This window comes from Triticum aestivum, chromosome 3D (assembly GCF_018294505.1).
Source record: "Triticum aestivum cultivar Chinese Spring chromosome 3D, IWGSC CS RefSeq v2.1, whole genome shotgun sequence".
NCBI lineage: Eukaryota > Viridiplantae > Streptophyta > Magnoliopsida > Poales > Poaceae > Triticum > Triticum aestivum.
This window is the reverse complement of record NC_057802.1, coordinates 4,170,859-4,187,303: the sequence shown is the minus strand read 5'-3', so window position 1 is coordinate 4,187,303 and position 16,445 is coordinate 4,170,859. Positions and strand designations below refer to the sequence as shown.

Here is a 16,445-nt window from a genome sequence, read left to right as displayed (position 1 = left end):
ACTTATTTATGTTGTAGAGTTGTGTTGTGATATCTTCCCGTGAGTCCCTGATCTTGATCGTACACATTTGCGTGCATGATTAGTGTACGGTCGAATTGGGGGTGTCACACTTCGTCTTCGTCCAGCACCAGCTCTTTTCTAGCGTCGCCGTCATCTTTCTCAACCACTTCGTCTACTCCGACCACCGTTGGCGACATCGGTCCCACGCCGATTGGCGCCGCAACCATCATCGAGTCCTCCTTTGCTGGCCCCTCCGACTCCTCTGACATGGCGTACAACTCGTGCAGGCCCCGCCTACGCATGCCCTGTTCTGGCAACACTGGCGCTTGCCTTCGTCCACGACGTGTCCCCGAGCCTGGCAAGCCTGGTGCGGTGCCTAGTCAACATCGACTTTGTCCGTCTACGCATGCCCGGTGCTGGCAACACTGATGCGTGCCTTCGTCCATGACGTGTCCCCAGGCTTGGCAAACCAGGTGCAACGCCTCGTCAACACCGTATTTTTCCCGGCGCACCACTACTTTGACACCACTACACACATGACTAACTCGGTGCCTCCTTGCGCCCGCGGCTCCACGACGACTTCATCGACACCGGCCACCTCGACTCGGCATCGATCACGGTGTTCTTCGCACGGCTACCTCGACCACGGCTACATCGCCCACGCTCTCGGCTACCTCGACAATGGCACAAAGGGCTACCGCATTGCTTGAGCAACCTAGTCGGTTTCAACTCCCGTCACGACTTGCATCGACCGTTACGACTGTGTGTGTGGGGGGGGGGGGGGGGCGTCCGTCGGCTTACCTTCGGATTCTTCTCCAGTATCACCTTCTGCATCGCTACCGTTGTGACTGCGGGGGGATGTTGAGTATCGTGACTAGTTAGGAAATATGAGATAGACTAGGATATGTTATAGCTTATCTTATACTCCAAATTGATCATGTACTCCTATATATATAATATGCCCATGAGTATTCCACCAATCTCCCTCTCTATCCTTCTAACACTGCCGCTACCGCTCCGCTGTCACCAATGACCTCCTCCTCTGTCGTGCCACCGCATCGATACTAATCTAATGCACCTGTGGGCGAGGAGTGGAAGAACATCTTACCGAGGACTAATTCAGCTAAGTGACACGAGCGGCAGTACTAGACGTCCATGGTAAGTAGCAATTCTTGTACACCTTCTGTCTAGTATTGTTAAGCTGCAAACTATTGTGAAATCTAAATATATGATGTCATATGCTGATATGCATACCCGTTCATCAATAGTCTTACTTACATGGTCGCTTGTACGGCATCTTTCTATATGTTAATCCAATCCAACGTCAGACACATGCTAGGAAATCATGGACTCATGGTTGATTTCTAGGACACACCAACTAATACATTGCAAAATATCATTTTATACCAACTTCTACTATGTAGTAGGAGACTAGTAGACTAGGAGTACCAAAATACCGTATCATTTAAACTAAGGATGAGTGACTTCATCTTGTATCAACTACTCCTAGTCTCCTACTACATTGTAAAATATTGCGATGTCTGTTGCCATATAGGTCACCATCAAACTGCTAACAAGTCAAATTTTGTAACGACGTGCATTAATAGTTTACTACTCTAGCATTACCAAGCCATGACAATTTCTTTTTGGATTTTCTCTCTCTCTCTAGGTCACTAGTAGAAAAAGGACTTAATGTGAGACACATTAGTTCCGGTTTGATTTTGGCCCGGTACTAATGATACCATTAGTGCCGGTTCAAACGGCTATGCATTAATGCCGGTTCGTGTTGAACCTTTAGTACCGGTTCGTGCCACGAACCGGTACTAAAGGGGTGGTGGCAGGCTGGCGTCAGGCCGGGGTCCCACGATCACCTTTAGTACCGGTTCGTGGCACAAACCGGTACTAAAGGGCTAACCTTTAGTATCGGTTCGTGCCATGAACCGGGACTAAAGCGGTCTGACCCATAGTTCCGGTTGGAGACACAAACCGGGACTATAGGACAATTTTCAAACTCTACCCCCCCCCCCCCCCCCCGGTGTATCGCTATTTCAGTTTTGAAAAAATCAAAAGAAAATGATAAAAACTTCAAAAAATAAAATCTTTTGAGAGGTAGTTATATTACTACATCTACTAGTTAGGAAAATTTGAAAACTTCAATTTGGACATGTTTTGCAAAAAGTGTAGGGAAAATGTAAAACGGCTATAACTTTTGCATATGATGTCAGAAAAAAAGTATAATATATCAAAAAATTCACGAAAATCCGCATACGATTTTGACAGCCTACGCCCTGTTTGCAATTTTTTAGAATCCTCAAATTCCAAAAGGAAAAAAAGATATGCTCAAATTTCAGTTTTTTTGGTTAAATCTGGTCAAACTACTTATTCAAGAAGTATTAATGTTACTACATAATTATTCAAGAATATTAGTGGCACTAAATAATTATTTCAATTTTTTGAATTTTGGTCAAATCTGGTCAAACTCTAGTCAAACTATGGTCAAACTGTGGTCAAACTATGGTCAAACTGTGTCAAACTTATTCAAAAAATATTAGTGTTACTAAATAATTACTTTTTTTAGAATAATAGTTTCAAACTAAAACGGTGAAACGTGTGACCTAATGCTCAAGCTAACATCTTGTTATAAATTCGAACAGTTATAAATTCGAACATCTTGTTATAAATTCGAACATCTTGTTATAAATTCGATACATTTTTTGAAACTTGAGAATATTTTTTGAGATTTTCTAGCATCTTGTTATAAATTCGAACAGTTTTTGAACTTCTATACAATTTATGATTTTCAGAATTTTTTCTTAATTTTTTTAATTTAAGTAAAAAAAACGAAAAAGGAAAAAATGAGAAAAAAATGTTTGTTAGAAGGAAACAAAGGAAAAGGAAAAGAAAACCAGTGAAGAAAAAAATTGAATTGGAAAATCCCAAGAACTAAGCAAACAAAACCCCTCCAAACAAAATGGATCACAAATACTTTGGCCTGTGTGTGGCAGCGGCATTTCGCCGGATTGAGCGACATATAGGATTTATCCTCTTTTTGGAGAAACTTACGGGGTTTACCGGTGCAGAACTTGTACAGTGCACTAAAATGTATATCGCATTAAAAAACAAATGTCAATAATTTATAAAAGAATGTTCTTCATTTATAAAAAAATCTACATACGTGTGTGCAAAACTAGACATCAAAAAATGTATTTAATAAAATGATAAATATGTTTAAAATAATGTTACCTATGTATATAAAAGTTGTATAATGTGTCTGAAAAAGTAGATATTAAAACATATATATGAAATAATGTTAATCATATATTTCAAAAATGTGAAATATGTATAATAAATGTCCCGATGTGTACAGAAAAAGTACAATGTTTATGGAAAATGTAGCATGTGTTCGAAAAAAGAGAAAATAATAAGAAAGAAAAAACAAAGGAAACCAAAAAAATAAGTAAAAGCCAAAAAAAAGTGAAACGAAATGGAAATACTCAAAACTGAAGAAAACAAAAAACAAAATAGACAAAAAAATTAAGGAAAGCACGACTCAAAACAGTGAAAATCGAACAAAGAAAACCAGACGGAAAAAACCGGACACAAACAATGAAAACCGAACTAGGAAAAATGGCATAAAAATCTATAGTGTTGCCATCCCGGTCACAACGCGCCTAAAGCCAGGGGGCGTACATGAAGTGAGATATAGCCCCCGCATGAAGTGAACACGAATTGTATGTACCGCCTAGTGCGAGCGCTGTCGCGCGTTAGCCAACAGCTCCCTTGACGTGGGCTTGCCGCGCCGCAGGACAGCGCCATTAGGAGCGATTTAGCCTTCTTTCTATTCTATGTGACTCGAGGTTTTTCTGCAATTTTGTATTTAGTTATCGGATACAAGTTTTCATCTGATTTTCACTTTTCTTTACAGATTATCATTTTTTTTAAATTTCAATTTATTTTTCCAATTTTCTTTTTTATCCTTTTCTTTTCCCCTGTTTTCTTTTTCTGTTTATTCACAACCCAATTATTTCTACTTTAATTTTTACAAAAGAGAAATAGTTTATACAAATACGGGAATGCTTCCTGAATTTTGCCATATATATTTCATATTACACAAATATTTTCTAGAACAAGTACCCATTTTAAAATGGTAGAAACATTTAAAAAAAATAAGTGAACATCCTTTTAATTATATGAACACCTTTTCAAATTATGCAACCACTTTTTTACAATTACAAGGACTTTTTGTTACGTATGGTTGAGCACTTTTTTAAAATTACACTAACATTATTTAAATTTCTGAATACTTTTGAAAAGTTACAGAAGTAGTTTTAATAACATAAGTAAAAACATTTCTCATTATATATATTTTTCTTAATGTGTGAAAACTTCTGATAATTACATGATTTTTTTAATTGCCTGATCACGCTTTAAAATTACATGTACACTTTTTTGAAACAAGTGAACACTTTTTAAAACTAAAAGAGCGTAAATATGCAAACAGTTTTTAGTTATGTGAACTGTTTTCAAATATAGATCATTATTTTAATTGAGTGATTTTTTTTTCTAGCTTTGTACACTAATATGAACATTTTTTAAACAATTAATATTACTGTATTTTTTCCAAAAATCCACTAATATTTTAAAATCGATAAAGCAAGAAAAGAAAAAATACAGAGAATGCTAAAATCTCAACGGAGAAGAAAGCATACACGTTCTAGTACACGACTGATTCCTATCTGAATCACTAGCTAGATACGGTGGCGCAACAAAGGAACGAGGACGTCAGCTGTGCGGCAAAGGGAGGAGGATGGTGGCTGTGCGACAAAGAGAGAAGACAGTGGCCATGCGGCAGGGTTTCACGGATCAGGTAGCCCTGGTGAAGGTAGAGCACGAATCCTTGTTTTTCTGATTTTTGCATGAGGTTGGTTGCCTAGATTGAACGAACACCATTTCTTAATTTTGAAAGGTCCACAAGATCAAGGGCCGGTATAACAGGGAATTTTCCAGCATTTTCTCTTTGTTACCTCTATATTCTGCTTTTAGTATATATAATACTCCCTCCGTCCCAAAATAAGTGTCATTGATTGTAGTACAACTTTGTACTAAATCAGCGGGACTTATTTTGGGACGGAGGGAGTAATTGATAGATTTCGTATAAGCATACTCATATAGAAAATAGTGTTCAAAGTTGTGAACTAAAGACAATTTCCAAACTTTAAATAACATGTATTGTACTAGTATGTAGAAATTTGCATAGGTCATGCCCTGCACCTTTGATTTGTCCACGGAAGTTTTGCAAAACTGCTAGAAAATTTTACAAGTGAGTATATCTAACAATATTTTTTTCTTCACAAAATGGCATGGCAAGTTTATTAGAGTGGTGTCGAGCTCCATGAATTCCCCCAAACTTAGCTAGTTTTTGGCTCACTTAATTTTTCTCTCGGCAGAGATTTTACACCACGGCCTCCCATCCGCCTTGCACCAAATATTTAACATCTTCAACTTAGTGGGCATATGATATACTATGCTCTTTTATTTTCTGAGATTAAGGGGATAACTTATTAACCAAATCAAGTAATGTTACAATCTAAAGCATGAACTCCAGAACGTGCTCTGGGAGCTGCCCATATTACGCTCTTTTCTGGCATCTGGCAAACACTACACCATATGTGCAGTAGAATTGCAAACATACTCAGAAGAGTTGCATAACAAATGGAGTACAATACAAATACATAAGTGTTTCATAAAAAGAATAGACAAATAATTGTATTTCCATGGATAGTAGCTGCACTCGAAATTTTTCTATAAAGAAATAACTCAATCACGCGTGTATTTGAGCACACCAGGGATGTGAACATTGTAGAAATAATCGCCCCAGTCAATGTACTTGGGATCAAAATCAAAGTAATACGCTCCATTGTTATTTTGATTGTCCTTGTTCATCCCCATCCTGAGCTTATCCAAGTTGATGTCATCAAAGCTTCACAAGATTGATAAAATCAAGTCAAAGAATGACATTTTTAAGGGTAAAATTATATATTTTGATATGCTATGAGGACACACTAGTATACAATCATACCAAGTAATCACAAAAGCTGAAGGACATATTGATATTCCCCACAAAAAAGGACATATTGATAAGCATTTTAACAATTTCTTACCACCCTTTGAACAACGTGTAGGGTGCATATAATTCGCTCAACTGCATCATGAATCTGAATTTTCTGCTAAGTTCATTGTATCTCCGTGAGAAAACACCGCAAAGTGCAATGTTCACTAGGCGAAGCATCTGCACAATTGATTGTACAAGAAGAAAACCACATAATATTAATCTCATTTGCATCTCATATATCGCTAATAAACATGCTTTAATCTCATATTGATATAGTAATTGAGCTAACCTCGAGGGGAAGCATGTATTTGACGGCCATGTACAGCTTGAACCATATGACAGTGCTGAAGAACCGCATCTTCTTCAGCCGAACACGTTCACCATTCCTTCCCGTGCATGGGGGGTTGTCATTGAAGTACTGAAAGAGAGACTTCCAAAGGATGGAATAAGGTGCCGGGTTCCGCATCGACGATGTTACATGGTAGATGACTTGCACCTGCTGATCCTCTGAGTGTGCTGCCATGGCAACCATCATAGCATTGACCACCATGTCCCCTGGAATCTATATAAACCATGAACTGTAGTTGGTTACTTACTTGGTACCTTCACCAAGTTTCATTCCAAATTTTGGTTGCCAATTCATGAACAAGCTCACCACATCCATTATTAAATCTAGGTCGACTAGGAAGAAGGGCAAGGTCTGCTTGGCGTATCCGATGACCACCGAGTCGATTGTCCTACGGAAGATGAAAATTTTCAGTAATCATACACTAGTGTTGTACATTGTTGTTAAGGATCAATTTTTTTTTTGTTTCAGTCACTTGATTCCTTCCATCCATCCAGGCAATGGCTCTTTGAGGGTGCTGGTTATAATGCTCGGGCGGATGATGACAACCGGAAAGTCTATTGGTAGGTTCCCCATAATCATCTCCCCCATTGCCTTGGTGAAGACATAGGTGTTTGGCCACCCGAAGTGTCGTGCCCTTCGCTCAGTTGTCCATAAGATCAAACATGTTAAAAGAGTATCAAGTTTGTAGTCCCGCCAAGTGGATCAAAGGAGTACACGTAATGTATGTTGATATTTTTGTCTGACCTCTTGAAGCCAAGCTCCTTCATGGTTTTCCTCCCATCCTTTTCCGTGGAACAGCTAGCTTTTAGTTCTAGCATGGTATCCTTGACTAAAATTAACTCGGACTCGATGTCCAGATGTGTGCCCACCTTTAGGGTCTCGCCCATCAAGATCGGCTTCTCTGGTATTATCCCCTCTTGTTCACCAGCTACATACGCTGTTCAAGTCATAATATTATAGGTTAACGAGTTAAAATTCAGAATGTCATGATATACCACCAAAACCAAATTCATAGATCATTTATTCTTATGGCTTCACACCAGTTGAAACATGAAGAAACATCTTGAGTTTAGGACATTTCGCTCCAAATGCGCAGACGTGCTTCACTCCCAAGACATTCACATCGAAAGCTACATCATATCTGAAAAGGTAGCATCACATTTTAAACAATTATTTCAATACCATGATTGTTTATGTTTGTTACAATATTGCATACTCCTTCCAATTCACCAATAAGTAATGTTATGGACACTGACATAGTCATCAGGGTATAACTTTGACCACTAATTTCTATGAGTATATGTATAGTAACCAACACGATTATAACATTCAATATTTTTTGTGAAAGAACAATAAATGTCATTTTTTAAGTTTACAAACTAAATACTTAAGATGAAACTATGAAATTTTGGCTCGAGGTATGTATAAATTTTCACTTATTTGTGAATTGAAGGGAGTAGCAATGTGCAACCAGAAAAAACCTCAAACCTTTCAAAGAAATTTGTAGTTGCAGCTCCGTTGACAATGACATCTATGTCCTTGGACAATTCCTCGAGCTGGACATTGTCTAGTCCAAAGTTTTCATAAATGATATCTCCCACCAGAGGACATATCTTTTCTTCAATGAAATTATTAAACTGCACACCATGTTTTTCTTTTAGCACGTGAAAGATCTCCCGACCTATGATCTGAAAAATAGCAAAGGATATTAGTAGTAGATTACTATCAATTACTGTGCCAATGCTCTTGGTCGGGTTCAAATAAAAACGCTTAACTTTCATCCCCATGCATTGTGCCACAAGCGACACTAGGCACTATTGTATAGAGATGTATACCACACAGTTGAAAACCAGGATTATTTAACGTCCAAGTGGCCGATCTGGGAGATGTAGCATATAGGCTCCAAATGTGTGCGCAGGTTGCCCTCGACGCAAATGATTGGAATGGAGAAATTGTGCATGGTTTTTACATGAATATGCAAAAGAGCGGTGACATTGTTTCTCATCAAGAACGTTGGAACTTGAGGACGGAGGCAGAGCTCATTTGGAGGTCGTTACTAAAGGTGCCACTGTTGAGGGTAAAGTAGCACCGCTCCTGCCACTTGGACCCCTCGTTGCAGATCAGGGGCGATGTCACTATTGTTGGAAATACGCCTAGAGGCAATAATAAAGTTTTTCTTATTCTATTTCCATGTTCTTAATTAAATTTATATTTTAGTATATATCTGCAATGGTTCTTGAATGTGAGATTCGGAGGAAAACCTATTCGCATGTGTGGAAAGATAAACTCCAATCAGATCCCTAGTTAGGCCTCTTGAGTAACTCATGTATTTTTGATGGTTCTTCCTTCCTATCCATGGGGATTGTTACTGTAACAAGGAGGCCGACAAATAATGAGAACATATTGTTAGGGTAAAAATGATGTTGGATAGATCTAACTGACGAAATATTGCGAGATCAGGTCGTCAGTATATTATCGATATTTTCATATAAAGTGTTAATGTTTACTCGTTTCCTTAGACCATGGAGAATAAAAGACAGTGCTGGAAAGTTTGATGTCAAAATATTTGAGAGTACAAGGCCATATATTTTTTGGTGCTCAATGCACATTGAAAGTGCGGGTGACAAATTCAGAAGGACATGTAGTGATATAGTTGCGGGGGATGTAAAAGACTATCCATAAAAGGAACGAGACAGCTGCGAATTGGACTCAGAATCACTAAATGCAGCAACGGAAGTCCTTGAAGTTTAGACACGTAGTCAACAATAGTGATGACAATGAGTTCAGGTAACTCTTTTATCCAAGGGAACCGTTTATGTCCGGAGCGCCGGCTGAACTGTTGCGCCGGACGAATGCGCGCCTTGCGATCGCTCTCGATCGTGCGTCCCGCAGGGTACGGGGAGCACTCCTCCTTCGTATCGTTTTTTTTTCATTATCTTCTTCTCTCCCATGACTCGGAGCAACCACTCCTTTACCTCCATCTCCGCCGCTGCACGCAGCGCACCTGCATGACAAGCTTTTTGCTGCTACGGCAAGCCGCGGGGGGGGGGGGGGGGGGGGAAGAGGCCGAGGGTGGAGAAGTCGCGAGGAGGGGGAGCTGCAAGAGGGCCGCACGCGGCGCTGGTGCCCGTCAATGGCGCACAGCGGGGTGATGCTGGAACCGTTCATACGAAAGCTTCCACCGTTTGATTCGAAAGCTTCAACTAACAGCATATACAGCTTGAACCGAGACATCATGCAATTGAAAAGCTACAGCATTCTTAAGAAAGATGCAATCATTCATAAGAAAGCTACAATGGTTCTGCAAAAGGATTCAATCAGAAGACTGATTTTTGGAGGTGGGGCGTTGTGCAAACCCGAAAAGCTGCAACCGGCTATGAGAAAAGCTTCAACCGGTAGTGGAAAAGTTTCAACCATGGACGACGGAAGCCATGGACAACGACAAAAGCTGCAACCGGCTCTGTTATTTGCTACAATCGGCTTCTTTTTTGCTACAAACAGAGAGATGGCGAGCGTGGTGACCGTGCACGGAGACTTGTTTTTTGCTACAACTGGCTCTTTTTTTGCTACGATCGGCTTCGTTTTTGCTACAAACAGAGGCTGGTGAGCATGGTGACCGCGGGCGGCGAGGACGGGCGAACGGCGACAAGGACGGCCGGCGGGGGCAGGGACAGGCGATGAGGACAGCCGGTGGACGGCCATCAGAGAGGGTGTGCGGCGGCGAGATGAGAGCGAGATGCAGGGGAAATCCTCGTACACGCGTGTGAGGAAGACGAAGGCATCGTATGGTTACGCTCCCCCAGATTGGATGGTTGTGGACTGACCGGCCCAAATTTGGGCTGGCGTGCCGGCGCCTATCACCCGCCTTTATCCAATATGTGAGTTTTTCACTTTCACATAGATCCGGGAAGAGGCTACCAGGGTAGTGTTGTCGGATATGGTGACTTGAAGATCAACGTAAATGGTGTTCAACAACTTCAGGAATTTTAAAACACTAAACAAGAGCGGTGTAGAACTTAATTTTCATGGAAACATTGACTGATGAATAAAGAAGGGACTACAAGTGAGGTGGAGTCATGTGAAGTCAAGGAAGTAGCAGAAGAGCTCATGATTAAACGTTCAAGTCCAGGGTACATGAATGTTCGAGTGCATGAAGGCTTCAAGATGGCGAGGACATATTCACTATTCACTATGAGGGAATATGCATTTACAAGTTGTGCTGCAGTAGGACTCGTAAATAGTAGAGGGTCGGGTCTTTGAGACGAACAAGTGTAACCCCGAAATCTTTATTTTTACCTAATAATAAAGTAAATTGGGTTTCTTTCGTCCTCATGGCATTTTTCAGAAAAGTCCCTCTATTTCAGAGAATTCAACCCGCAGTTCTGTTTTAAGTTAAAACGAATCGTTATTTTTGTATTTTACACAAAAGTCCCTATCTTTTCTTGAAATCAACCCGCCATCCGGATTTAAGTCACACCCGAACTGTTATTTTACATTTTTTGAAAACCCCCCTGATGTTTTAGGTAATTCATCCGCGGATCATATTTAAGTCAAACAAATGCTTTTTAAAATCATCCATATCTTTTAAACCGTAACTCTGATTTGAACATGTTATATATGAAATTTGATTAAAAAATATGTAGAATATGAATATGAGATTATTTTTACCTGTTAAGTATTTTTAAATATTATTTTGGAATATATTTGAGTCAAACCAAATGATTTTCTAAATTATATGTATCTTTTAAACCGTAACTTCGATTTTAACATATTATATATGAAATTTTATTAGAAAAATGTGTGGAATCTAAATATGATGTTAATTTTACCTGTTAAATATTTTTTAAATATTGTTATGGAAGCAAACTTATAATTTATAGCGCAAGATCCATTTTTTTCATACCGGCGATCCATATTGCAAATAAACACCCTACTATAACCATATAGGGAAGAGAAAACATCGATAACTACACATGCATACCTCTGAAAAATGTCGCAGGGGAAAACAACAGATTTCTCATCGCGAGAGTGAGAGAAAGCGAGAGAGAGAGAGAGAGAGAGAGAGAGAGAGGGAGGAGAGAGGGAGAGAGAGACGCCTTAGGACTAACCATATTCAACACACGTTTTTTATTGTTTTGTGTGAACACCGAGGCCATCGCCGGCGAGGGTGAGAAGGAGGCTAAGCGGCAACACAAATATGATGCCTCGCAAAAATAAAGGAGATGGACCTATTGTGGTCTTGAGTGATGGTTGTTGAGTTAAGAGCGTGTGTTATGTTTTCTCTCCCATTGCAACGCACGGCCTCTTTTGCTAGTATTATATAAAGGCATCGTGGGATAGCCAAGGTAGACTAGCTAGAGGAAGCTGGTAGGCCAGATATGAAGCATGCATGAATGCATTAGGTGCACATGGCAGGGGTGAGCATACCGGCCATGTCGAGTGGTTGGAGGCGCTGTTTGATGGCCTAGGAGGGTTTGTCGTTGATTGTACCATACCACTTTTAGTACATGTGGAGGAGCACCCATAACCATGCCCTGGATATTAGGCGTAGATCGCCGAACCACATCAACAAATCTCGGTGATGCGATGCGATGTTAGTCCGTGTATGATAAATTGCGCCTTGAACTGCTAATAGGTGCTAGGTGAGAGCTGTCTGGTGCACGGTGCTGGATGCGAATGAAGGTAGAGTCTATGCAGTGCTAGGAAAGACGTGCGAGAGAGCCTTTGTGTGAAAAGTGTTGCGAGCGTGAGGTGTGGGAACAGTGTGTTAGGGTTTTGGGAGGGATTTTATAGGATTTTTAAGCCCCATTGCTGGAGTAGGGCCTAGAGATGGAGATGGTTCGCTTGAGGTAGTGGTCACCGGTATTTTTCTCTACGTGTGTGTGAGGGATGGCAATGGCCGAGCCCCGACGTCAATGCATGTGCTCCAGCATTGGGGCTTGAGGTGTGGTCCTCATTCCTGAGTAGTTGGGACATGAAAGCCTGTTGGCCGCCTGGGAGATGGGGCTGTCGATCTACGATCAAGTTGGACGTCAGGGCACCGGTCTAGGAAAGTGTTAGGAGACGGCCTTAGAGCTCTCATAATGGGTAGATCATATTGTCACTTCATTTATTCTTTTCTAAAATCCAATACAAATTTATGGCTAGGACATATTTCTTATTAACTTTTTTCATTTAACGTCCCTTATGATACCATAACATAATATAATGCTAGAACCTTATCTCAAATCCTCAATTGCGGTGTCGCATCATCTTTTTTGCCCAGGTGACAGTGCATGACACTCTTAAGATACTTGTACCGTGAAAGGTCTTAAGGTGTGAGGTCACGGCCTGGTGATGCGTGAGTGTCGTGCCTTCATGCAAGTGACACAAGGTCACTATAGAAAATACATTTTGCATCTACACAAGGCCATCAACACTAATCGAGGCAAAAGTTAATAATATTTCCTCGTACTAGCAACCTATTTAATACTTGCATGTATGCAATCATAAATAACACTTCACTACCCCTTCCTTGCATGCATGCGGCACATTAATGATCCACTAAACAAAAAGAAAAACTAGTTTACAAAGCAAGGTATTGAATTTTACCTTGGTACCTGTAATCCGTGTTTGTCACCTTGTATTTAAAAAAAATGAAGGGAGTACATACATTTCACTACCCTAGCCTGTTCAATGTCATTATGCCCGTACCCATTTCCTCTCCTCCACGCACATGCACATTTGTATTGCATATATCTATCTACTCCTTTTGGCCCAGAATATGGTGCGTATTGGATTTTTAAAAGCCAAACTTTGTAAATTTACACTAAGTTTATAGAAAAAAAATGTAGAACTCCAAATCAATACCATTAGATTCATGATGAAGTATATATTTATATGATATATATTGATATTGTAGATATAGATATTGTTTCTATAAACTTGGTCAAAGTTTTTTCAGTTATAACTTTGGTCAATGTTTGTGAAGCTTGACTTTTGTGAAACCAATGCGCACTATATTATGAGACCAAGGGAGGGGAAGTGCATGGATGAACCCGGGTACATATGAACCCACTTCAGAAGACACATTCTAAATGCTATTTTTTTTTAAAAGTTTACATGGGTACATCTCCATGTTCTACGTGCGTGCATAAAGTTTCACGAAAAAGAACTTTTTTGTGGCCTGTACAAAAAAGACAAAAAAATTGTGTCGTGGAACACTATTTAGAAGCACTGAAAAAAAATTTTGTGGAGACAAAACAAAAAGACATTCTTTCACAAAACTTTGAGCCGCGCACACACATTTTCTTTTGAATGTTTTGACATTTTAAAACGTGCTTAAAATGGTTTTTTTTAAGTGGGTGCATATGCCCATGCTTGCAGGGGGTGCCCTTTCACGGAGGGAGTATCTATCTATATATCTATATCTGGATTTCCCTCTTGCATTTCCAGTTCGTGTCCATCAATGCCATCTTCCCACCAACTTTAGCTACCGTAAGAAAGCACGTTACGTGCATCTCTAGCCGACGTTGTCTTTGACATTCAGGAATGCATAGTGAACACACGGTTGAATTAATTGCTTATGCATTCTTTGATGCCTAATGATAAATCACGTACATGTACACACCCTCCTTAACCGATGATTGGTATGAACCTTCCTTTTCAGAACGCGGATAGGGACCGGTTGAATTTCAGCCTTTCTTTTGCTTGCAGGCTCTATTCGAAATAGAACCAGTAGCTCTTGGCCCCCGTCCCAAACAAAAGTTCATTCTAGATGGAGGGTTAAGTGTGCAAACAGCATGACTCTGCTCGGATCGAATGTGATATTTGTGTGCTCACCAGAATTTAGCTTAACCTTGAACTAAATGCCATAGAGTGAACAAAAACTAAACTCAATGCAAACAGGGTCTAAGACGGCCTATAGGCTGGACGAGCATACCTCTATTAATTTTAATAGCTGTGGTTTAAGCGGCGAGTCTTTTTTTGTTGGAAAATAGCGGTGACATGGCTTAATGTGAATTTAGCATTAGACTAAAACTAGAAAAAAAATAGAAAGAAATATTTCACCTCAGTCTGAATTCGAAGCTTCGCGGATTCAGCATCAGGGGCCCGAATCAAGAGGTAGAGCTTCTTCACATCAGGCTGAACCCTCAGTATCTTCTCTACGAGCACTACCCACAGATCATGCAAGAGAAACACCAACATATAAGCCTCTCAGATGATCAGCACACATGCATGGGACATCCTGACCCGAAATGAACTGATCATGTATGAACGCATACCTTTGCCTAGGAAGCCAGTTGAACCAGTGATGAGGATACTCTTGCCCCTGAAATATCCTACAACACTGTCCGCATCCATTTCACCGATCATCCTCGGCTACTTTTGCCTGCCTTGAGAGGAGGTGAGATTGATGTCACTTGCTGAGAGACAACTTTCTTTGCTAGAAAATGGTACTATCTTGTCTGGCCATGCATGTTCTTATAGGGCAGGAAGGAGATGGGTCTCAGTGTTCAAGTGGAACAAGGCAGCACCGGTTACGTGATTGCACTGTCGATCACCTAGCACAGATATTTTAAGAATGAGACATCCATGGAATGGTTGGTTGGTGAAAGTGGGAGAGAAAATAGAAAGTTGATATAGCCACGTCTGGGCAGATTGCTTCTCCCGCTACTCAGCAGTGTCGGCACACGACAAAACAACACAGTGGACCTATGACTAAAAAATTATACCATTTGATTTGAATTGGAACAAAATTCGAATGATACAATTTTTCTACATACAACTCGTATTTTATGAGACAGTTTATCGGGGTTTCCGATGGAGATACCAGTGTCATTATGCTCAGCATCACCATCAAATTGGTGCATCATAGGCGATGAGGACTAGTCGGAGGAGAACGATGATGGCAACCCGGGCCTGAAGTGTGCAGTCGGCAAAGAGAACTTCAGGCCCGAGTCACCATCATCGTCGTCCTTTGGCTCGACCTCTACCAGTTGGCGCGACTTCTCAGCGAATCGGGTACAAGTGACCCTTCGAGCAATTAAGGCTGTCATAGTTACATGATTGCACCGTCGATCACCTAGCACACATATTTTGATCGATAAATCCATGAAACGATTGGTTGGTAAAAAGGGACCCGAAATAGAAAATTGATAGTCAACCAATTGAATTATTCAATTCCACATACAACCACAATTGGGGTAATTGCTTCTTCTCCTGCTCAGCAGCGTCGACACATGACGAAACAACGCACTGGACCTATGACTCAAAAATTATACCGTTTGATTTGAATTGATTTTTTTCAAATGATACGATTTTCTACATGCAACTCGTATTTTATTAGACGATTTATCAGGGATTCTGATGGAGAAACCTATGTCATCATGATCAGCATCATCATCGATTTGGTGTGATAGAGGCAACGAAGACGAGCTGGATGAGGACGATGATGGCAACAACACCTGCGATGAGGACGATTGATCCATGTGTTTACTATCTACACTCCCAAGTCCCAATCATCCCACACTTCGTTTGTTCAATGGAGAAAGTGATGTCCCACGTCATCCCCCAGCAGGGCGACTCGGGCGGCCGCCATCTCCTTCCGGCCAGTGGCACTCCCTGCTCCATTCCTCCTCCTCGCTGCTACCGGTAGCCGCTGCATGGCAAAGCCCATGCATGGTGGTGGCAGCGGGGCAACTCTGCTGGTCTCCTCTCAGTGGTGGTTGCTGGCACACCGACGAAGATAGGGCTCCGGGGCGGCGACCCCTATTCAAGACGATGGCGGCTACGACGGCCGCTTAGGCGTCGTCGTGGCTGGGCTTGCAGGCTACACGCGGTGCCTCTGTAGCGTCAGCGCTGGGGCTGAGAGTCATCGATCTATCCAGGAGTGGTTGGTACTCGTCTCCTGCCATGGTTGGCGTCTCGCCAATTTTGGGACTCCATGTTGTGGGTGGCACGATGCGGCATCGCTGACCTTTGTCTGCAAGTCTGGATCGAGAT

At 41.0% G+C, this 16,445-nt stretch overlaps 1 protein-coding gene across 3 annotated transcripts; it reads right to left on the bottom strand.

Moving 5' to 3' along the window:
• Positions 1-5,647: 5,647 nt before the first annotated feature.
• On the bottom strand, positions 5,648-14,965 carry LOC123076772 (fatty acyl-CoA reductase 1). 3 transcript variants are annotated; one of them, XM_044498896.1, is made up of 11 exons: positions 14,726-14,965; positions 14,511-14,614; positions 7,950-8,149; positions 7,502-7,602; positions 7,206-7,398; positions 6,934-7,095; positions 6,768-6,849; positions 6,609-6,674; positions 6,402-6,530; positions 6,162-6,289; positions 5,648-5,980 (listed from the first exon to the last, which is right to left on the bottom strand). In XM_044498896.1, exons 1-11 carry the CDS (start codon positions 14,814-14,816, stop codon positions 5,818-5,820), a joined length of 1,419 nt encoding a protein of 472 aa, XP_044354831.1. In that variant the 5' UTR covers positions 14,817-14,965; the 3' UTR covers positions 5,648-5,817. The 3 variants fall into 3 exon arrangements, with proteins under 3 accessions (XP_044354831.1, XP_044354829.1, XP_044354830.1); XM_044498894.1 differs by having other exon boundaries at positions 6,402-6,628; positions 6,716-6,849; XM_044498895.1 differs by having other exon boundaries at positions 6,402-6,674.
• Positions 14,966-16,445: the final 1,480 nt, after the last annotated feature.